Genomic DNA, 24,327 nt, shown 5'->3' with positions numbered 1-24,327 from the left:
AATCCAGGTGGCAACTTTTTTCCCCCCAAACAGTGTATATTTAAGTCAGTAACTGAGGTCAAAACCGCAAAAATAGCTTAAATTCAAATAATTAGGCTTCATTTTCTGAAGCAATAGCACCTGTTAAACCAGGAAATACGACTAAAAGCCATAAATAAATAAGATTAAGACAATTTTTAAAAACAGATCTTACATGAATAACACATGAAGCAATCAGACAAGAAGCATGGAGTTCAGAACTAAGCAGCAGTTTATTGATTTTTGATCATTTTGATATTTACATAATTTTTTTCAATATGACGTTTTTTTAAGATATATAACTTAACCATAAAAGGAAAATTGGAGAATCTCTGTGAAATAGAAAAATATAACAGGTAGAGAATACAAAATTGTAACATCTAGAGTTACGGGGGTTAAATAGAGGATCTATTTAACATTTTGAACAATCTGCTGGATCACTAGCGGAGCAAGTCAGCGTCGGGCCGGGGGCCGGGGCCCGGGCTAATGACCGGGTCCTTTAAACCCAAATAATAAAGCTCATGATAATTTAACTTTTCAACACAGACATGCCAGCAACAGCGGAGCTTCCAAGTTTCACCACCACAGAGAGCAACTATGTCATTCTGAAATCCATCTGACATGAAGTACAACAAACCAAGAGAACAACAAAACATCAGGTCACTAATGATGAAACAACACAACTTCAAATCAGTTCAGAACCACAGATCGGATCATTTTGACACTTTATCAATTTCAGCTCAGAGCCTGGAGCAGCTAGCAACTGCTGAAGCTGCGTTTATTATTGACGCGTTGAGCAGAGCGCCTCGTGCACCTCTGGATCTTTGTAACTTGGCGCGGATCGCGCGGCGCCGCCGTTCTCATGAACTGGACGATCTGGGAGATGCTGTTCCAGGCGACTCCAATGGAAACCTTAACTATAAACGCCATACTGCTGTCTTGGCTCCAAAACGCGCTCAACCCAAACTGTTGAAAGCGACTATAACTCAGCCTACAGTTAACTCACACTGTGTGAATAATGTCAGAGTTGCTACCTATAACTAATCCGGCTCCTTCGCTGGGCTGGCAGTTTTGGCGGGTCTGAATCGCTGCCAACAAAAAAGTTCAAGTTCCAGTTCATCTCCAAGACGAGGAACAAAATATGTGTCCAGTTTTTGGCTTGTCCTTGCTCTCTTTTTTCCCCCATCCTTTTCACTTTGCCAGCTCCACTCATGTTAACTTAGACCACAGAAATGCTCTAGCTAGTTTGCCATCTGTTGCCAAGTGACTGATGATGACGTTGGTGGACGGCTGGTGACGAGCTTTACCCAGAATACACTTGGAGACAATAAATATGTATGTCATAAAGTTAAATGTACATAAAGCCAGTCATGTAGACAAACATTTTATTCAATATTTTACACCCACTATGTCACTAAAATCAGTCGGTCTGGTAAAGTTTTTAGCAACCATGAGTCAACAATGACTGGCAGCCCACTATATCATCTACTGGGGCACCACTCTAAATAATACTTTATACACCGTGCTCAACAGGAGACCTTCTCCAGCTCTCATCGGAGGTGACATAGGCTTAGATCCCTGAAGTCATATTCTGCCCCCCTGAAGCTCCGCCCCTGTGCTGGATGTTTCAAGAACAGGACTACACCACAGACCCCACATTTAAACCTTAAAGCCCCGATTATGCTGCCCACGTAAACATTGGTGCACCTGTCATTATACATTAGGTACAACATGTGCGAACGTTCAGAACCCGCTGCACAATAATCACTTGTATCATGGCGGCGAAGCGACCCAACAACTCGTCAAACTCTTGAAGTTCCCCGCGAGAGCAAGCATTCGATTTAACTTGTCAAACGAACCGAGACGTTGTGAAAAGCATTTATCCGTAATTACTTTGCGTCCGTTCTCGTCTGGCTGTTTCTGTGCCGTGAAATATCCCCGGGCCACGGCGTTTCTCAAATAGCTTTTAAGACCTCGTGATGGCTGTTCCCATAATGGCTCCATCATCTCATTTGCGGGCTGCTCTCTTATTGCGAAGCGCCTCGGATGGCACAACAGAAGCCAATTATTGGCGACGTCTTTTAAGCTTGAATCGGAAGGAGGTGGGGAAAAAAAAAATATATATATATATATATATATATATATATATATATATATATATATATACAGTATACACATTCATGCGACGATGGTTGACTTTATGTTTCAATGCAACACAAATCTCTTTTTCCATTCAGAAGTTATTGTTGTCAAATGGAAACAAAAAAAGCATGAAAATAATGAGGAGATTTTGCCATTTTTCTGCTGAGCCGATCTTTTGTTAAAAACCAATGCTTGGTAGCGATTAATTGGGAGTCCAAATACAAAAAAAAAAAAAACACATTAGCATGCACACACAGTCTATTGCCTGGTACTCTGCATATATAAGACGTCAGTCCACTGTAAAAATAGCCTGACTTGGCACGTCGACACCCCCCCCCGCCCCCCTCCTCTTCTCAGCTAAGCACGCCATTATTTAAAACGTTCCTCGCGTTGCAGTCTCCAGCTGAGACTTTTGCAGCGACAAGAACAATCACCTTCAGTCGCCGAACAATGACAGAAAGGTCCAACTACAGTGGGAATGTCTTCGACTTTAAAAACAAGCGAAAGGTGGCCCTTTCCGCGCCGTTACGCATTCACAGCACAAGTGTGTGGGTCTTTACAAAAGGCTCATGTTGGATTTCCAGCTTGTCAAATGGAGTAATTGGAGAAAAAAAAGAAAAAAAAGCTGAGGTTGTTTATCACTCTGAAAGAAACTGCAAAGAAATTTCAATCTCGTGGATGAGTAGAAAAGATTTATGGCTGCACAAATTAAAAGCGCTCTGAAACAACAGAGGTGCCTCGGATGAATACTGATTCAGAGCTGAAAAGTGTTGCGCTCTGATGTGTGCACTCCTGACACTTTATTGCTCAAATAAAGCAGCAAGCACAGTGAAAAATATCCACATTTATAAGGACTGTAGCAACCAATAATGTATAATTGGCCAGTAACATAATCATTTGGTTATTTTTAAACAAGCCGTTAACATAATAACTTGCTAATTTGGTAACAGGTTATGAGATTATTGTTACTTTTTGTTTGGTGTAGCAATAAAAATAAAAAATCCCTTAAAAATGAAACAACTTTAAACATTAATGCAAAAATATAGACATAGGCCTGAACATCTGGGATATAAAAGATATTTTTGTGCATCAAAACTTGCGTCTTTGATTTATGAGTTATCATTTCACCCGTCAATGGTGGCCAACAATCAAAGCTCTCGCTCAAAGTCTACAACTTTAGATTTCTACAACTGTACATTTAGATTTCTAGCATGTAATACTAAGTGAATTAATTTGCTAAGATTAGTAATATTTTTAATATTTTATTGAGTATGACCGTATTTGCAGCCGTTACTGACTATTTAAGTACCCAATCTGGTAATAACTTATGTTATTGGCAAGTTTTTAATAGAATGGTCGCAATAAAAATAATGTTTGGCTTGAATTAAGTTACCTGCTGTGGTTTCATTACAAGAATGGACTACAGATGATCAAAAGAAGCCCGGAGATATTAAAAAGTTGTGAAACAGCCCTTTAATTTAGCAAATGTTACTATTAGCATCAATAGTGGCTTGTGGTTAGTGGTGTGTGGCTATATCACCTTACAGTGGTTAAAAATATGATGTTTAATAGACTTTATTTTGCTTTACTTTCTTCCCAACTCTGTTTGGTAAATCCCAAAACAGTTAGCATAATGTTTGTAACCACGATTACCACGAAAAGCTCAGAACTGCTTCCTTTCCTACTTCAAAATAAGAGTCTCAAACCAGGACAAAGACTGCTTTAATATGTTTTCCGATCTCGTGCAACAATATTTCATCAGATCCCTGCTTACTTCCTGTAAAATCAAAATCCCAACACACTATTTCACTGAATGCACAATCCGGACACAGAACTCTAAAGAATGCATTATTTGCATTTCAATCCAGTTTCAGGAAATTATGGGCTTGATTTGAGTAATTTTGTGGAACTGGATTCGCTACACACACACATATAGAACCTTTTTTTTTTTTTAAGAAAAAGGTTTTACACATTTCTCATTTTCTCATTCCATTACTTCCCAACAAAACCAAATGTTTTGTGTGACAACAAAAAATTAAGTAATTAGTGTTTCACTCAAACTATGTGTATATATGACATTCATCTAACTATTTATTTTCTTGCACTAGCTTTGGTTCAAATAAGACATCTTTATTTTGTTAAACTGTTAAAAATAAAATGAAAAAATATATATAGTGGCACTTTTACACATTCAGATCTAAAGTGCTGAAGCTTTTTATATATATATATATATATATATTTATATAAAATAACGACAGTGTATGTATATGAACACAAACTTATAAAACAACCTAATCTCTAGAGATGACATCCATTCAAATTACTCTTACTCGCCTGAATAGTTTGTGTTTGTCGCCACCTGGTGGCTATTTAGTCGACACTGATTGTTCGATTGATTTTATATACTTTTGGTACTCTGCAGGCCCACACGTTCTGGTTTTCACCTCCTACATACAATTATAATGGATGTTTTACTTCATACTTTAAAAACTGAATATAAGGCTACTCTATATCCACTGAATCAATATAAAAGTCTAAAACCCATATATAAAAAAACACCAGATTTGATTTTAAAACACACTGACATCAGGTACAATCAGCAGTCTCCTGGATTTCTGCTAAACACTTTAGATTTTTTTTTTTTTTTTTTTATGGCATTCAGAAGGTACCTTGAGTTCTGCTTTAACATTATATTTCTTCATGTCTGGTTTTGTTTATATGTTCATTCTTTACCAGAGTAAGGCAATCAGATATGGCTAAGGTTATAGCACAGATGTGCATGCTCATGCATCTACCCTTACCCAAGTCTAAACTCCTGAAATTCTCGTCATTTACAGTCAGTCCCAAGCAGCTGCTTTGAGCAAAAAGTAAAGATCTGCTGGTTTGTAGCTGTTTGTTTCCGTTACCTCATTATGCAACAGCACAGGCGGAAATCTCACTCATGCCTCAGAGTTCAGACAAAGGTGTTGTACGTTAGAATGACTTTGATGTGTCTCCCGGTAAAATGGCTGTTCCTGATGAGGATTCTCGGCTGTCCCGTGAGTCTGAAACACCAGGCCACCCAGCTGTCTGCATCGGCCGTGCGGAGTCAGACGTAGATGCCTTCTGGGTTCAGACTGGAGGAGACCCTGCTCTGCAGAGCGCGGAGATCGCTGGGTAAGAGCCGCGACGAGCCCAGCCGTTTCAGAGAGCCACACTCCACATCTGTTGACGCTAGAGATGATCAAGAACCCTCAGTCTTCGTTTTGTTCACACAGGTAAAACCCAAGTTAAAACAGTCACAGACTCCTGCCTCATCTAGTTACAATCTGATGTGTTATTCTGGGTTTGACCACAAGGTGGCACTGAGTTTCTATAGATAAAAACGCCAATAGTGTGTAAACAACACAGGAGCCTAAGGTAATGAGCTATGAAATTGAAGTTTCATGAAACTGACTCTTGTCTTAGATTTGTGTGTGTGTGTGTGTGTGTGTGTGTGTGTGTGTGTGTGTGTGTGTGTGTGTGTGTGCTTTAGGTTCTTGGGCTGGTGCTCACCGTTGTTGTCTCCTGCAGGTTGAGCGGGCAGCACCGTGACCTTGGTGCCAGTCTGCTGGATGAACTGCTGCAGGTTGACCTGCCGCAGCTCTTTAGTTAGCTGCTCAAGCTCCTGCTCTTTCTCCTGAGATAGAAAACAAAACACCGTGGGAACTAAATAAACCACCAACTTTGTCATTTTTCTTTTTCATAGTAACAATGTCTTTTATCGCAATAAATTTATAATCGTGTTAAAATTTTGATTTATTACGGAATTATTGTTATCACGATATTGATGCGTAAAATATGATGTTAAAAAAAAAACCTAAAACTGTCCGTATTATCACGTCTTCTATTATTGTCCACAGTTTGTTCGGTAAGGGTATACCAATAAACATCAATACATCTTACTGATACAAATCACACTTCTTTTTATGAATGTTGTCCTAAATAACTATATTACTAATGGCAACATGTTTTTCAAGAGAAGTATTTGTGCTAATAGGGTTTTGAAATGCAGTTATAAAGTTCGTGTTATAACTCGTGTTATTCTACAAGAAAACAGGCAAAAGGGGCTAGAATGCATCATTTTTCTAACACTTCATAATTTCTCATAAAATCTTACCAGGCTATTTTAAAATTGTGGTTATAAATTTGACAAGATCTGAGAGGTGCACGTATGAAATCTGCTCAAAATCCCTCCAGCCGTAACCCAGTTGCGACAGCGGGTTGCCAGAGGGTTAAGCAACCTCTGGGAAGGGATTGCATATTTATTACGCCCCTCTCTAATCAGCCAAAGAATGCTGCTAATACCCCCCGCCCCTTCCTCTTCTTATTACCTCATACTTCTCACATCACAGCAGTCGCAGTCTGTAGAGGAAAATTTTGTTTCATAAGAGGAGGCACAGAAGCAAAAATCCACTGCACATCCCAGCGAGCATCGCTGCCTGCAATTTAAGGAGCTCAGACTTCTACGGTTCCACCTGTTCACAGATCACTGGCTTTTCTCTGCAGCTCCAAAGTTATCCGCCACTTTAATAAAAACTTTCACAACCTTTTCCGGAAACTTTCAAGCCCATTTGGAGCATCTTTTTTTTTTTTTTTTTTTTGGAGGTAAAAAAAAAAAAAAAATAAGCCCGACAGTTCTGAGGCTGGAGTGCCAAAAAAATAACAACAAAAAAACCAGTCTGATTAAAAAGAATAAAATGTGAGCCGACCTGGAGTCTTTTGCCCGACTGGCAAAGCGAGCGCTCCAACGCCTTGCAGCTGCTTTCCAGCCGCGCCGTTTGTTGGCTCTGCACTTCCAGCTCTGCCCTCACTTTCTCCAGCTGGGCCTGCACCTGCAATCAGGAGTTGAAGGAAAACACTCATCAAAAGTTTGAAGGGGAAGCAAGTAAAGGGACATGAAAGACTGGTAGCTTGTTAACTTCTACTGGGTAGTTAACGACAAACCAAAAAAACAAAGGAAGCCGAGATTGATAATATGTCATGATAGCAAAAACTCCTGGCTGGAATAAACCTTTCATTTGTCAGTCGTTTAGTTTAAACAGGACATTCCTTTCTCTTTCCAGCTCGGAGTGTGTTTGGAAAAGCAAGGCGAACTGATTTGTACCTCTTCCTCCTTGACCTTCAGGTTGAGCTCAGCCTCCTGCTGCAGCCGCTCCTTCTCTAGGCCTGTCTCCGTACTCTAAATAAAGCAGCAAACATCACTGCAAAGCCTTCACGGAAACAGTAATCTATCTCAGTATGCCTCTCTTGCTTTCTAGATATGCTCCCTCTTGTTCCAACACTGTCTAAAATATGTTTTATTGGGACTTGATGTTTTAAACCAGCCCACAGTAGCGACCCATAATTGCAGGGGTGAAAAGTGCGTAAATAGTTTTCACATTTTTTTTTTGTGATAAGTCTCTGAGAGGAATGGTATGCTTTTGCATTTAAAGCTGGACATGGAGAAGTAGCATTCAGTTCCAAAAAACTGCAAAGATGCTGAAACACTGAGTTCCTTTAAATCAAGGCCTAATCTGCGAATTGAATTTCTAACAACTTTCATTCATCATTTGCTCCTTTTTCATAATACAAATACAAAAGTATGCCACACTTTTCAGGATTTTATTAATTTAAAAAAAACCCAAAACATTCATCATTTTTGTTCTACTCCACTACTGTTCTCTACATAGTGTGGGTCGGTAACTAAACGTCCCGGTAGTGCGATGTGCTGCACCACCAGTTGGAGATGTGGAAGCACAGCTCAGGACTCCTGCTGTTTGCAGGTGCAGTAAAAACGCCGGAATCACGCAGCTCCTCTGTGTCGGAGGGCTCACCTGAATGCGCGCTAAGTACTCAGAAAGCTTGCTTTCGCAGTCGCGCACGCGGCCCCGCAGCTCGACGAGCTGCTGCCGCAGCCGCCGCTCGCTCTCCTGCTCGATGTGGAGCTCGTTCTGCCAGAACTCCTCCTCCTCCACCTCGGCGTCGTTCCTCCTCACCTGCTGCTCCAGAAGCAGCAGTTCGTCCTCCACGTTTCCTTCCTGCTAAGTGGAAAAAGAATTGGAGTTATTGCACAATTTTTTCGTCTTCTTTTCTTCACGAAAACACTCAGCTGGCCGGGGTCGGACTGACGTCGCTGGCCTCCTCCCAGTCTCGCAGCTCGGCCTCGCAGCCCTGCAGACGGCTCTCCAGGGCCTGCAGCTTGCCTCGCTGCAGCTGGACCAGCCGGCTGAGCTCCCTGGCCGGACTCCCAGGTACAGATGCCGTCCCACAGCCTCCAACTCTGCTCAGGTTCAGACTGACGCCCTGCTGCTTTGGCTGTTTGGCTGAGAGTAAAAACGAAATGACAAAATGAAAATCACACAAAGTTCATAACTACTGTAAAAAAAAAAAAAAAGAAAGAATACCTTCGGTATCTTTACTTTTCCCAAATATTTCCCGCAGTCCTCTGGCTCCCCCGGTGAAGGTCAGAGACTTGCGTTTGGGTTCCCTACGTTTGAGCGAGCCGTCCGTCCCCGCAGGCCGCAGCTTGGCCAGAGGCGGCAGGCTCTGCCGGTAGAGCCCCCGCTCCGGGACCCGAGCCAGCCCTTCAGAGGTCGGCCGCTCGCTGACGGAGGGGCCGGTCCGCTGGAGGATGAGCTGCACGTCGCTGGCATACTGACCCCACTTGTTGAGGGACACCACGGGGTTCTCATGTGGAGCCAAGTGGCGCTCCGTGTCTCGCCATTTCTCGATCAAAGTGTACCTGCCGGTGCGTCCTGGAGGGAAGAAAGGCAAGTCAGAGCTTCTGTGCGGTTATTTAGAATGTGCTTTATTACCTTATAATATTTACAACTGGAAGGATGAATAAAAATCAACAAAAATCCTTGAAATTTGTTCCGCAAATAAAAACATGAACATTATAGTTTGTATGTACCCTCCTCTCTTTAGCACATTAAAAAAAACAAAAAAACAAATGTTGACTAAAGTGCTGCATAATTCAGTAAAATAAAGTAAGATAACAATATGAGCAAGAAACATGTTTAAAAGTAAGGTTAAAACAAAATGCAAATATACTCCATAAATGAAACTCAAGCTCTGCTTAAATGAAATCCCAGAGAATCAATAATAAATGAGTCTCAACAGTCTCACTGATCCGTTCCAAAGTTTAGCAGTTGACTTGTGCATAATTTAATCTCAGTACAAATACATGTGAACAAACATCATAAGGAACACAGTAGGTCAGAAATAAAGATGCATGAAAGTTTGAAGGAGGAACAATTTTGACAGATTTTGGTCTTGAAGGAAAAAAAAAATGCAAGAAATTCAGTATAAACTGGTTGTAATTCCAGCAAACGGTGGTTCTGCGTAGTGAGTTAAGAAGGCTGGATATAAATAAACACCACACTTGTACATAAAAGTCCAATAAAATTCTGCTCACTGTAGCTTGTGGCTTAAACGTGAAAAAGGCTTAAGGAGTCTGAGTAGTTTTGTGAGGTAGTGTACATATGAGGCCAGACCAGAGTTTAGATAATAACCGCTGCTGTGGCATCAACAAAATCCAAATAAACTCGGAAAGCCGGGCCTGAAAGTCGAATTTACACCGTGAAAAGAACAAAACTTATTCAATAAATTCTTCCACGGCTCTCCCACGCTCGTGCACCACCAGCGCATTCAAAGCGCTCCACCAGCGTGTTGACTGAAAGAGTTGTTACGGTGGGAAAATTCGACTCAACAAGCAGCGATTGTGAGGGGCTGGAGGCTCAATGGTGTTGCAGTTTTTCATCTGCGTGCGCGTGCGTGCGGGCGTGTGTGTGTACTCTGCATTCTAGTCTGTACACATGTAGATAAGAGCAGAACACTGCCTGTTTCACCTTCAACCCCCATCCTGCACAGTAAGGATCCTTGTATAAAAAAAAGAGAATAAAAGAAGAAGAGGAGCATTCATCAGTGCAGCCATTCACATCAAAGTGGTCCGGCCGCCCGAACAAAAGGCAAAGAGGACACAAAGGACAGCGAATGCCACACATCTTGTTGCTCCGCCACTTTGACAGGCATGTTTGAGCTCTAATGTGTCTAAAGGGTCGGCGAAAACTAATCTGAAAAATAGGTAGCCGCACAAAACTGTTCACATATTGTCTGCTAAAGGCAGCACGCTAACTTATTTCACTGCGACTCCTTGTCAATAAACCAAGGACTGCTGCAGTATGACTCATCTCATTCTGTGAAGGCTTATTTGTGGGGAAAATATTCATGCCCTCCAGTCACCTTTCATCTTTCTGCAATTTGTCACCCAGAGTCAGTCTGTCAACTTGCCCACCCGACACTAAGCGCATCACAGAAAACAATGCAAATTTATCTTACTCAAAACGTAATCCAAATCACTCAATTTGACTTCCTGTCAAATTGAGAGTGTGCGACACAATACCTCTTATTTGTTTTGTATGCAGCATTGAACTTACCAATCGCTTGTGCCAAAGCAATGACCACTTCCTGGCAGGTGGTGAACTCTGTGACCCCGCACACGATGCGCTGTACACCGTCCACCCAGACTTTCAGCTCCATGACCTTCATCCAGAGGCCCTCATTCCTCCATTCCACCAGGGGGAGCCCTTAGGGTTTATTCTCGCACCCTGTAAGCCAGCAAATGAAAACGACAATGTTTGTAGAAAGGCACAATTCAATCAGTGGGAAGAAAGTTTTGGAAGTTAAAATTAAGTTTTTATCATCTTGTTTCTATGGTTTATTACAAGTCAGCTTATAATAGTATCAGAGTCACTTGTCAGAGTTGTGTAAAGGCTAAAATTTTTAAAACCAAACTTTTTCCTAGCTTAAAAAAATGAAAATTTTACGATTAATCAGTCACACAAAACATAGTGTCGATACTAAAGGAGCCCTATTATCACTTGTATTAATGTAATACTGATATTAAACTACAGGATTTTTGTGTAGTTGACTGCAGAGTGGCTACCAAAGCAGATAGTCAGCCTTACGAATAAACCAGCTAATATGAGCAGAGGAGGTGAAGTTATGACAATTCTAAGGGCCCCTAACCAACAGGGGGCCCTCCACAATTTTCTTTTATTTTTTGTTCATAGAAATAAAAAAATGGAGCCCTGTCAATTACAAAATTAATTATATTGTGTTTTCTAAAATTGGTTTTAGCAGTAATAATTAAATGTTACCCCTCCCAGACCAAAAAACACACATCCATATTTGCCCTGAACCCCCCTGGATCTGCATGAAATGGTTCGTTCCTGCTTGAAGGTGTTCAGCAGCAGTCAGTGGAAGACAAGAAGGACTGTGACAGTTACTATGCCGCCAAAAAATAAAATAACATTTATAGCCCAGTTTTTCTCCGAGAGAGGTGGGTAAACTGTGTGAGATTATCAAGCATAGTTAGCATAGTTAGCTTAGCTACAGACTGTTTGCCTCCATTTCACTAGCATCTAATGAATTAAGAAAAGAAATTACCGACATATTCAGATATTGAATGTTGTACGTTTTACAACACTTAACAACAGATGAGTCAGTCAGCAGCAGCTCTAGCCCACCGCCTGACCTGCCCTCTCCTAAGTGAAATTAGAGCTGTAGTATGTAACTTTTATCATTTTTATTTATTTATTTATTTTTCTTGCATATTTGTTAAAACTGTCATTATGCTGTGACAGTATGGTATAGAAATAATCTGTGAAAAATTTAGTTCTGCCCTGCGACAGACTGGCGACCTGTCCAGGGTGTACCCCGCCTCTCGCCCGGAACGTAGCTGGAGATGGGCACCAGCAACCCTCCCGACCCCATTAGGGACAAGGGTGAACAGAAAATGGATGGATGGATGGATGGAAAAATTTAGTTCATCTGCCTTCTCCCAGTGCCATCTAGAAACAACTAATCAGAGACAGGAGAGTTTTAGTGCTGTTAATCACAATCTCATGTGGCTGCTCATCCCTATGCTGCAGCTATCGCTAAGCCTGTTGTGAATGCTCAGTCTAGTTAGCATAGCTACCAATGACAGCAGATAAACATTTTTCCTGTAATGATAAGTTGTTTTTTCCACTATTACCACATTTAGCACTGAGTGAATGAAGTTGATTGACAGCACTAAGACCCTCCTCCTGGTTCTGATTGGTTGTTTTGGTCAGAATGTTACATTACTTCAGCCAGTAATAGTAGCTCAGGGAGCAGGTGGAGGAGATTGATTGTTTTCACAGATTATCTGTCCCATAACAAACTGGCACAGCATAATGACAGCTTTAACAAATATGGAGAAAACATATTTCTTATTAAAGTTCTATACTGCAGCTTGAAGAAGTCTGGATTGCTTCATGTATATTTTGCATGTTGCCTATGACTGTTGCTCATGGGGACAGTCATCTAAAACTAATAGAAAAAAATAAGCAACCTACTCGCATACTGTATGTGGACTGTTGGATGTAAAATTCATGAGCAGTAAATATTGTGCTAGTATCAGTATTGGACCAAAGAAAGCAAGCCTTTAAAATTGTGACGCTTTTGATGGGTCAAAAAATTTTGTAACAACAGCTGTGTGGGGGGGCCCAATTTAATTTTTTGTCTTGGGGCCCTAGATTCCTGGCGGCGCCCCTGAATATGAGTCAGCTGTTGTGCTCCCAGTGTCACACTATGGCGAACAAACTTTCAAATTTAGTGGATTTTGCAATATTTTCTACAAACTACAAAAGATGACTGATTATTAGAACTGTAACAATTAATGACACATTATTTTAGCAGTAGAATAAATACTTACTGTTTTAAGTAAAGTCTTCATCTTTTGAGCAAATACTGCGGAGTGCTCATTGTACCACAAACTGAACTAAATATTCCACATATTTATAAATCCAAGTCACTTATTGATAATATAGGTGACTTGAAAACAACAACAACAACAAAACAACACTTCTGCAACCTAGCGAAAATGCTACATCAACAAGCTATCGTACTATTGGCTCTATGGTAAAATATTTAACTGCCAATAACAAGTCATTAAGATCCAGACAAGCTAAAGCTGAGCTAACAATGGATGCAGTTGAGGTGCCGAAATCAGTTTGCAAATAGTTCTTGATAATCATTAATCCCTGCTTGTGTAATTTACACAAGTCTGTGTGTGAGTTGGAGACGTTCCCTGTGAGTGACGAAACCCTCCAGGAATGTAATGATGCACAACAGCAGCGCCAAGTCTTTCGGCTTTAGCTCCAATAATGTGCACTGACATTTTTACATTTAAATCAAATTAAACCTGCGACCTTCACCGCTGCGCCTCGGTACATAAACCTTCCCAATTTTTGTTCTCCCCCTCCCCCTCTGGAAAAAGACGCATAAAGAGATCCTTAAATAAAACCATTCTTTGTCCAACAGCCTTATCCAATTTGAAACGATGAATAAAATTCAACCGTTTTCAGTGGGTTTATTTTCCAGAAGAGAAACAGGCCACATTTGTGGCTCATTTAACAGTTGCTATAGAAATCAGTGTAACTGAAAAATCACAGCGACTAGGAGTTTTTTTTAAATAAAACCAATAAATTTTTGTTTTCCTGTGGTCTGAGTATGACACAGAATATGCTATTCAAGTACAGCAGATTTGTGTTGCTCCTAAAACGTTAGGAAAGGGCCACAAGCACACGGCTACTGTCTTAACTTTTATTTCTAAGTCGGAGATCAAATAAAACCCCTAAGATTGAGATTAGCTGGGCTGGATAAGGAATTAACTTTAAAAGCGACCACAAAGTGAGCAGAAGAAAAATGTAGTTAAATGCTTTTGCTTACCACTATAGTCAATACTTGGCATCTTCTGGAACAGATTTTCAAGTTTCAATATAGCGCATTATAATAATAAAAATGTCCTGATTGGACATCTGATTAATCAAAAAATGTGAAACAATGAATCTGTTCAGGATAAAGTTTTGCCCTCTCCCTCTCGGTTTTCCGTGAAATGGCTCCAACATGGCGGATGTTGCGCCATTAGCCAAACACGGGACAATTTAGCCGTCGAGGAAACGCAGTTTACGGACACAAACATGACCCAGAAGTTTATATCTCCATAACTATTTGCTGTACAGATAGCCAAATAACTCACACAGCTCAGAAAGAAGACATTAAATAAATTTAATCAACCATTGAGATTCAGATACCAGGGGCCAGACCAGGGGCACCTCATAGGTGGGAAAAGTTATGACAATTCTAAGGGCCCCTGAAAAAAAAGGGGGGCCCTCCACAAATTTGTTTTTGTTTTGTTTTTTTTTGTTCATAGAAATAAAATAAAAAAATGGAGCTCCCTGTCAATTACAAAATTAATTATATTGTGTTTTCTAAACATGAGCAGTAAATATTGTGCTAGTTATCAGTATTGGACCAAAGAAAGCAAGGCAGTTGCAAGCCTTGAAAATTGTGACGCTTTTGATGGGTCAGATAGACTCAGAATATTGTAACAGCAGCTGTGTGTGTGTAGGAGGGGGGGGGGGGGGGGTATTAAATTTTTTATCATGGGGCCCAAGATTCCTGGCAGCGCCCCTGAGCTTAACTCCTAATATCAAAGCTCTTTGGCCTGCGGCGTATTATAAAGCAAAATCAACAAGCTCATTTCCTTCTAGTTATTTCCTAAACGACTTTTCAACCACTAGAGAGCCCGGCTATAAGCGAGGACGCGAGCAGCTCAAAAAAAAACTCGACATCGACACTTGTTCTTTGGAAAGCGGTTTCATCTAATGCTCCCGATGAACGGTCGCAAAAGCACCCCTGTGGTTCAGCAATTGTAGCCGTGTAATAGAACCGTTCCAATATATTTTTTTTCATTTGCAGGCGCTCGGTGCTGAAAAAAAATAAAGAATTAAAAAAAGAGCGTACGGACACAAAATGAGAGCCATTTCCAAAGTGCTGACACAAGCATCAAGCAGTGGGGCGGTCATTACGAAGCTGGCAACGCCTCAACAGCTGCCAGAGCAGCAGAGCAGTTAAAGTGCAGCAGCCTAATGCTTAGTGGTGCAACCTTACTGAGCTGCAGAAACGAGCCCATCAGTTCAGCTCTGATTGTTCAACGCTCATGTCGTTCGACATGGAGTTAAAGGCAGCTTCCATCTTCATCACAGCTGGAATGGGACCACTGTCCCTCCCCCCGGTAATTTAACTACTACATGTTCTCCCGCTGAGGCGGCATTGTGCTGCACACCCGGCCGCACGGAAACATTGTCTACGAGGTAAAAGCAGATCAGATGTCAGTTGTGATCAAATGAAAAGCATTAATGCAAATGTTTTGCAACTTTTTCATGTTAGAGTCATAAGCTTCAAAGTGTTTCATTGGGATTGTAGTTTGTGGTTTACAAGACTTTCAATATTTTTTTTTATAAAATAAAATCAGAAAAGTCTAGCTTGAATTTGTGCTTAGCCTCCTGAGTGAATCCTTTATAGAAATGCTATTGGGAATTTTAAAAAAAAAATCATTCCTCTTTGCAAAATCAGCTTCAGGTTGTTGTGCGGGACTAGTTTCCCTTCAAAACTTGACATACCTCTCTGTGTACATGTGTGAGAGGCATTGGGTCTAGCAAAGAACTACTAGAGTCCTATTCATACTACTTTTAACTTAGCTGAACACTCAGAAATTTAGTTTTTACTCAAATCTCTAAAGGGGTGACAATGCATGCAGACTACTCAGAGTAAGAAAAAACAAAAAGAATAAAGTTGTGTTTCTCAGCAGAATATAGATAGTGTTTTCGGCCACGTTTGAAACAAAACTCCGGCTTGTAGGAACATTAGTGTTCCTGCAGGTGAATCTGGCCGACTTGGTCGTAAAAAACGGTGCGTGCAGAGACCTCTAGCGGACCAGTACAGAGGATGACGAGGAGGCGTTGCACTGGAATGTAATGAAAGGGTTAAACGCACACCACACTTTTCAGAACCTTAAAGTTCACGCTTTGATTTTATCGAGACAACATTTCTAAAAAAGCTCGACTTGTGTTAATACTTTGGCGAGAGACTGTTTGACTTTGCTGAGTATTGCGACCAACTCTTTGATCTGTGGCTCTGGATTTAAACCGTGCGGCTTTTCCAAGGACACTTTGGCATGCGGAGGAGCCGAGAGATCGGGCTGCCCGCTCTTCAATTAGAGCGCAACCTGCTCGACCATCTGAGCCGCATCTGTCCAAGAAAGCTTAAACCAACAGCAGGGCAAACAAAACGAAGCAGATGGCGGGTGTTTCAAAATTAGGCCAGGAAACAAGTTGTGACTGCGTCAGCTTAAGGCATCAGACGTCAAGGGTTTCACAAAGTCCAGCTCTGTTTTCGTAGAGCCACCGCCACTTGTGAATTCATACTTTGTAGCATTCACACTTCCTGCTCACATGCTGCACCAATATGATCATTGTCATGGCAAATCTCCAAATCCCACTCAGCAAATGGCATCTGCCACCAACTTGGGAATGTGATCTGTTATGAAACTACACTTGGATGCACACGTCGCTTTTGCGCGAGCATCGAGGAGAGAATTTAAACTGTGGTACAATCTGCAATAAAAAAACAAGAGCCAAACAAAGCAGAAAACTAAACTCAACGGCATCAACAGTAAAATAATTGGTGCTTTAGTGAGACTGAAATGTGAAAAATAAATGTTGTTTTTTTATTATTATTATTTTTTTTTTGTAAAGAAGGACTAGCAGGAATGCCTTTTCAGGAATAACTTACAAAACAAGAAATAATATCAATAGTTGAATGATGCGAAGACAGATAATGTCCGTAAAGCTCACTGATAGTGGTAGTCAACTTCAGCAGTCATAACACTAACATATTGACACATACATATTCAGTATTAATATCAATGCTATCTACTATCAGTCACAGTTGAAACCAGAAAAAGACACAAACACGCCTTTTTTCCCCTCACTATCTGAAGTAAAGATTTGACCAGGTTTCTCTTGTTATAGATCAGTTAGAATTACCAAAATTATTTCTATTTGTTAAAAGCCACAATAAAACCTGGGACTCACTGCTTTCTGTTGGACAAGCAAGAACATTATGCAGAAATATTGAAGCAGCGTCTAAAGACATCAGCCAGGAAGTAAAAGGTCGGGTGCAAATGGGTCGTTCATATGGACAACAACTGGAAGCATGCAGCCAGAGAAAGTGAATTGTTGGTTTCCACAGTGTAAAATAATAGCATGCAGAAGATTTGTTAGCAAAAGAGTTTTTTTTTTTCCTATCTGTATTGGTAGTTTTGCTGCTGAAGGTTTGAATATTTCCTCATTTCAGAGACGTTTACCTTCATCAATAGTAGCGTTTACACAGGTGGACGGAAATAAAAAAAATAAAATAAAATAAAATAGTCAGCTAAAGTTAGCTTTAGCCATGCAGGACAGAAAACTGCTGCAGGAAGTTATAGATGAATATTGGTGTTTTTGAGGATGTTATATCGACTTTTATAGGTAACTAGATCCAATGATTGCATTTCCTCACACAGCTAGTCGTCTGAGGAAATACAAAGTAAACATGGGCCGGTTCCCAGTATCAGCAACTAGCAATGTTTCAAAACCTTTTGACTTAATAGTTGCAAAAATGCACTGTCATACCTGATGTTTTTCTCCAGCTCACAGTAAAGGAACACCGCCCCACTCCCGCTTGTTGCTGTACTCTGCCGGTAGGCTGCTAAAAAACAAAAAAACGACACTTTCAAATCGCAAAAGCAAACACATGGGACAAGAAACCAAAGGAGCAGCACCTGCCTCAGTTTTTCATTCCTATATCGACACTTTTTCTGTCTAGTTTCTAGTGATTTTTCTCTAGTGTTGCGTATGACTGTTTCATTACATCACAGCACCGCTACTATAGGAGGGAGACAAAAACAAACAAAAGAAAACAACACAAAACTGGGTTTACCATACAAAGTAAAACATTGTGCAAAATAGTAACATAAATGTGCCCACAGCCCCCCTCCTATGAAACAGTTGCCTTCTTGATGGCAGATGTTCAAATGTTCTGGTCCAAATAAGCAGAACTAAAAGCTCCATAAGCTTTGTTCCTGGATGTCTGTGTGACTGAGTTGTCTGAACAACTTAAGAGACTCACAATGGCTGATGCCAGAAGAAACTAGTTAATAACTCTGGGTTGAAACCCACAGGCTAAAGAGGCTCTGACCTGGAAACCCTAAAGGTCAGGCCGTTAAAGCTGAATTCTGTCCTAAACTGATCCAGCTCCACCACCGATGAAGTCTGTTTCCTAGTGGAAATGAGCTTCGATTTTCTTTCCCCTGCCGGGAATGCGCAGCCCTCCAGTCACTATGGAGACTATTGCTACGCCTCAGCCGCCGGCGACGCAGCAGCTCTGAATTTCCACGATACCGTTTCCATTTTCTCCGTTTATGGCCTCGGCAGCACTTACTTTGATGCTCCCTCTGCCAGCGTGTAAATAAATAAATCATACCGAGCGAGCGTACATAAATTAGCACGCTGCGACGGCGGGGGGAGGCTTCTATTTTTGGAGCAGCTTCATTGTAAATGCGCGCTCTCATATTTTGGATTCGCTCAGCGGGCTGTGTCCAGACAGTTTTGTCAGAACATGTGGGAGAAGTGCCGTGACCGTTTTAATAAAGTTTCAGAGTCAGTTCTGCATATTTCAGCTCCTCACATAGAGTAGAAATACAAGAATATCATACAGAAAAATAAAAAAAAAAAACCTCTAAGTGTTTTTATTTTCAACAGAAAAGAGATTACAGCTACCACTGTTAGAAATAATCTGATGTATTGGGGTGTACATTTTTATGGCGCCATTTATGATAAACAAAGTTTGAGCAGAAGACCGATGAGGGTTATGTTTTGCTATATTTAAGACAGCCAAATTTGTCTTTTCAAGCTTGCTTTCCCTCAACACCAGAATTGAGCAGCAACAGGTGGGGGAGGGTCAGTGTTGCATTCCTGTATTCTCCATTCAGCTAAAAAAAAAAAAAAAAACTCTGTGGGATCTACTTAAAAGCACTCTAAAGTAAGTTGGAAGACCAAAATAAAACCTTAATGTGCGGAGAGTCGAGCGAAAAGTTACTTTTTTTTTTTTTTGCATTTCTCTTAAAGATTATTTGTGACCCCAATTGCTTACATTGTCAGCATTTAAACTGAAAAAAGGAAGGAAATAAGACATGCTGCAAAATGTCCACAGGTCAGGACACACCTGTGTCCAAATAGTGAATATGAGGTGGCGGCTCTAATGCCGTCCCCATGTGTCAAGTATTCACTGCCAGCACCCATAAATAGGAATAACTGTCATCTCTTGGAACAGAGAATCACCCTGATTTTTTAAAGTCACAAGTCTCCTCCTCTGTGTTATTGATGCAATTTTTCCGCATTTTGTGCTTGAGCGTCGTGCTCACTGCACCCATCCACAAGTATTGTTTTCCAGCATGGCTAGGATAACAACAGAGCAAGAGATTTAGAGAACTACAACTTTAGTGAAAACAACTAAATACAGAAAGAAAAAAAAAAATATTCAGGGTGTTTACAAGGTGCACAATTGACTTATGTGCTATTGAAGGGATGTACTTAAGGAAGTAGCCGGTGAGTGTAGGTACCGTGACTAGCATAAAGTGCCACATATCAGAATCAAGAGAGAACATGAAAACAATGTAATGTATTGAGTGTCATTATTCTCATGACATCAGGAAAATTGCCACAAAACGGAAAGTCTGCTGCTATCAGTTCAAACCCCTCAGTCAGGCAGTTTTTGCAGCAGGCGTTTGGTGAGCGACATGAGGAACATTCTGCTGTCTGGCCTGCATACCACAGGGCTAATCTTAGTTGTGACTTCAGTCTGCCTCCCCTGAAGTTTCATTCTCGGGATGCCACAGGAAGGCTGAGCCCAGGAGGAGATGTGGCACACCAAGGCTGGGTTACTTATCAGATTTTCCTCAACCACAGCGAGCGATGCACGAGTCAGTTAACGTTAAAACCTCCCAGGACAGCTAATTGGAGTTCAAATCTGGCTTTAACTGCAAACCTAACACTTCATTTCCTGTTGTCTTGAGCTCCCCGCTCTCTCTGTCTTTCACTTAATTAAAGTTTAACAAACTGAGTGACTGGGGTTGAACTCCTGACCCTTAAGTTTTACATTCCAACTAAGCAAAAAGAGAAAAATAAATTGCAAATGGCACAGCAAACATCGGAGAAGCGAGCAGCTCAGAATTATGATGCAATCAGAGGACAGGTTTTTTAGATGGCTGCTGGAGCCCAGAGTGTTTCAGAGTTTGTGAGGGGAACGAGGTGGGGTCCGCCGAACCGAATGGCGCTCAAACAAAAGAGATTGCTGCAATGTGTGCGTGAGCCCACATGGCCAGTGGCATGACTGGACGCAAACAATCCCTCACTATAGCAACCCAGCTCTGGCTTTGTCCAAGCTTTGTGCACGGACGACCGGACTGACTGGAGGGCCTGGACTGGGAAAAGGAGGCCAAACAATCTGTGACAATTACGAAGCAAGCGGTGCTTTCCTGTTGCTTCCTCTTTGTCTCCCTTCAACGAGGGTACGAGAAAGAACGGAGGTGTGAGCAGCAGCGGGGTTTCTCAACTTTAAGATTGGGCAAGGTGGCTGGATTCTTGTCTCCTGCTCCATCTCATGGAGCAACTATGTAATCCCTCCAAAGAATATATTAATTACTGACTGTGGAGTAATTCAGCTGATGTATCAGTCCTGTATCATGTTGACGACACGATAGTATTTTCTACTTGTAAAGGGTTACGAAGGCCGACTTCAATGTCTGGACTCCAACTCTGATTTGTCACTCTGTCAAACTTGTGGAAATTTAATCCCATTCATCCTGCTTAATCCTTACGGGGCGAAGGGTGTATCCCCAGTGTTCAACTGATGTTGTTGACCTAATTAGGTTTCAGGATTAGCAGATGCTCTAAAACCCGGCGACTGTAATCAGAACTGGCAAATTTTGAGCTTGATCAAGTGGATTAGTGGAAATGTGATCTCACTTAAAAAAAAAAAACAGATAACGAAATAAAAGGTTAAACCTAAACCTGACAGCAATTGTGCAGGCAGCCAACTACCCCAACTGAAGCCTACTTTAACCTTACAGTATAAGAAGGAGCTGAAGTTCCTGTTGTTGAGACACTGCAAAGTGACAGACTGTCATGTTCAGTGCCATGCTAGTGGCGCAAGGGTAAAATGGCAGCCAGAAACGCTAATGTCAGCAGGTGTTTCCTATGCAAGGAAATTCAATTTGATATGGACCCTTGTTCAGAGACATGATGTCACTTTCCTTGATAGAGTGTCCTGGACTCAGTGGTCCCTTCTCATACAGAAATACACTGATGACTTTGTGCTTTAGAGTTGGCAAGTCGCCTTCTTCCACTGTAGTATCCTGCTTCTACCCTTCAGTGTTACGTCTACTGCAATCTCTAAATTACCTCCGCTCAGCGAGGCCTTTTCTCTCTCTGGTTTGGAGTTTGTTAAAAAAAAAAAAAGGCAACAGCTGGAGACCATGACACGACCGCAGGCTTGGACAAATGTGGCTCGGAGGTGCTGAATGAAAAGTTTCAGGAGGTAATCAGCCCGGAAAGTGGTGCATTCATCCGCCGTCAGTCAGCTGTGAAACACAACGCGTGTGATTTTAGCTAGAACGCACATGAGGGCGGCGTTTCGGGCGCACCGCGTGAAGTTTACTGGAAAGACGTCACAATCACCACATTGGAGCGATGAAACCGCCACCATGCAACCTCAAAAGTTAAAACTAATCAGATTGATGAAGACAATAAGCCTGTAAGTCTGGCGGCTTAGCTGACCACGTGATGAGAGGGGGGGGGGGGGGAGTCTGCTGAAAGACAAAGATTTACTCCAGTAATTCTGTTAAGACTTTTTTCCAATGCAGTAGCTCAAATTGTACAGGCAAAAACAGGATGGATGATTTCTTCCTGAAAAACGTACTTTGGTGTCTGATTGGTAGTCTATTACTTACCTCTGAATTATGTCACCTAACAGCTGAAAGTAAATAAATAACTGGTTTAGGGGGTAATTTTGTCCAAACAGTTATAACATAACATTTACCTTTATGACTCTTTGCGTTTTAGCTTTGAGAAATATCCAGGAAAGCTCAGTGTTGGGCTTTAAAGATGGCAACTAAGGTGTTGCACATAAGGATGCTTTAAACCTCGGATCAGTAAGTCGTAAAGTTTTCAGCTTCAATTCAAAATATGCAACAACAAAAAATATGATATATGTCCAGTTGTTCACTGGAATTGTTTCATTTTGCTTGTTCAAATGTCCAAGCAGGAATCAGCTGTGGTGTGCAAGGTGTAAGCAAACATTGCTGTGGCTAATAATGCTAGAGTTGTAGTTGAATATATAAATCATGATGCTATATATGGATACTGGGCATTAGGCTGGCTGTTATTTCATATCATCAAAAGCTAAATGTGATATTTTAAATATGGGATAAAAGGTTATTTATATACTATAATCAAAGTTTCCCCCAGGAAACTTGCTAAGCCCGGTGGTTGGGTTACGAGGGCAGTCATTCATCCAGCGGCCCGTCGTGATTTTGAGTTAAAAAAAAATCTTTAAAGTTGAGAGGAAATTTGAAAATATCACTTGATAATTCTGTATTATTGAAAGATTGAACACCAACTATAAAGCCTTAAAAAATGTAAACATTTTAAAAAGACTTAAATAAATGAGCAATGATTAGCCTTGGAGGGGGCACAAATAAAGCCTGCACTCTACTTGTGGCCCCTCCACTGTGTGTCAAAGCAACCTTTACCGTTTAAGAAACTAGCATTCATTACCACAGCAACAGTCCTAATATTCTCCTTACGCTTAACGTAACTTCTAACTTGGGGTGCATTTTTAACCAAAGATTTAAAAAAAAAAGTTTTTTGCTCACTTACAAAACATAGACAGCAGTACATTTGATTTAAATAATAATTCTATGCCGGTGGCTCTAGCTGCTCACTTTGCTTCTGCTTTAGGCCGGCTTTGCATCAAAGTGCTACTACTACCAAACATACAACTAACTGCTGGCTGTGATAAAGTTCCCTTTACCTTCATCACACATGAGCTTCCAGCCCCTTGTTTGCTCTGCTGTTGGTCAATAACTCCAATTAGAAACGTTTTGATTAAAAATCCACTGCTGAGTGGGCTCTATTAGGGGATTCATCAGCAGACCCTCTCACCCACGCACAAACCAATTACTTATACACTCACTGTACACTCACTTCCTGACGGCTCATCGATCTGGTATGTCCTGTCCAGAACACGTGGTGTCATTACTGTAATATCTCTCTGGACTTGTCGCTCAGATAGGAGGACCAGAAAGACGGCGGGACAAAAATATGAAAGTTATGCAACAGCTGAACAGTTAAACTAGACAACATAACCACGAGCTGGTGCTGAAAGCCAACATTGAGTCTGTCATGTTTTAACGCAGTGCGAATCTCAGCCGCATACCTCATTGAGCCGCAGCTCACCGCCTGTCGGAGCTTTTTAAAAAGCCGTCCCGCTGCTCCGGAGCCTCTTCTGAGTAAAATTCACCGATTCCTGGGGCGTGTAGAGCAGGTTGAGATCCCGGGTTCAATCCGTGCCTTCCCGCTCCTGCAGGAGTTAACGGTGCGCAGCCTCCTCCTCCTCCTCCTCCTCTGTGAAGACGTGTGGATGTAAACGCCACTCGGTCCGTCCCGTCGTCGGACATCCGACACGAAGGCTGCCCGATGCAGCATCCGCCGCTCTGCCCATCAGTGACGGGGACGCGAGTGTTGAATTAGATCGGAAAATGACCGCACCGCAAGGCATGATGGACGGTGTGCGAGAGAAAACCGCCGCTGTCGTTATCGACCGGTGTGAGACAGAGAATGAAAACATATCGGAAGATGCGTTCAAGCTGCCTCGATCTCTTAACGTGGTCCAATACTCAATGAACGGGAAGAATGCCAGTGTTTAAACGGCTTTGTACGAACTCTTCCTGTGAAGAGCAAAGTTCTGGTGACTGGCAGAGTAAGCACATGTTGCATACCCGTATGCTACCTGTCCGTGTTAGCTTACAGGTAAGCTAACACGGACAGGTAGTCCGTGACGTAGCTAATTAGCTTAGCTACCTCAGCTAAGCTAATTTTGCTAGCTCGGCAGTAAGTACGACAATAAATATCACCATTTATCTTAGTATTACACAGAGGTGGGTAGAGTACTCAAGAACTGTAATAATAATAATAG

General features: G+C 41.5%; 1 protein-coding gene across 5 annotated transcripts; it reads right to left on the bottom strand.

Annotated features, from left to right (window-relative positions):
- Positions 1-235: 235 nt before the first annotated feature.
- rassf8b (Ras association domain family member 8b) lies at positions 236-24,013 on the bottom strand. 5 transcript variants are annotated; one of them, XM_028043992.1, is made up of 10 exons: positions 23,569-24,005; positions 17,706-17,781; positions 10,599-10,769; positions 8,565-8,915; positions 8,290-8,483; positions 7,995-8,201; positions 7,286-7,360; positions 6,891-7,013; positions 5,695-5,818; positions 236-5,364 (listed from the first exon to the last, which is right to left on the bottom strand). In XM_028043992.1, exons 3-10 carry the CDS (start codon positions 10,708-10,710, stop codon positions 5,249-5,251), a joined length of 1,302 nt encoding a protein of 433 aa, XP_027899793.1. In that variant the 5' UTR covers positions 10,711-10,769; positions 17,706-17,781; positions 23,569-24,005; the 3' UTR covers positions 236-5,248. The 5 variants fall into 5 exon arrangements, with proteins under 5 accessions (XP_027899793.1, XP_027899795.1, XP_027899792.1 ...); XM_028043994.1 differs by lacking the exon at positions 17,706-17,781 and having other exon boundaries at positions 7,995-8,198; positions 23,569-24,013; XM_028043991.1 differs by lacking the exon at positions 17,706-17,781 and having other exon boundaries at positions 23,569-24,002.
- Positions 24,014-24,327: the final 314 nt, after the last annotated feature.

This window comes from Xiphophorus couchianus, chromosome 17 (assembly GCF_001444195.1).
Source record: "Xiphophorus couchianus chromosome 17, X_couchianus-1.0, whole genome shotgun sequence".
NCBI classification, from domain to species: domain Eukaryota; kingdom Metazoa; phylum Chordata; class Actinopteri; order Cyprinodontiformes; family Poeciliidae; genus Xiphophorus; species Xiphophorus couchianus.
Note: the sequence above shows the minus strand (reverse complement) of the source record. Positions and strands in the feature narration are given on the sequence as shown.

What these genes read in the sequence shown, in the direction of transcription:
- rassf8b (XM_028043992.1), bottom strand. Translation starts at nt 10,710, where the DNA reads ATGAAGGTCATGGAGCTGAAAGTCTGGGTGGACGGTGTACAGCGCATC. An exon ending in TGCTTTGGCACAAGCGATTG is followed by an intron (nt 8,916 to 10,598) that starts GTAAGTTCAATG and finishes TCTTCCCTCCAG; the next exon opens with GACGCACCGGCAGGTACACT. An exon ending in AGTACTTAGCGCGCATTCAG is followed by an intron (nt 7,361 to 7,994) that starts GTGAGCCCTCCG and finishes TGCTTTATTTAG; the next exon opens with AGTACGGAGACAGGCCTAGA.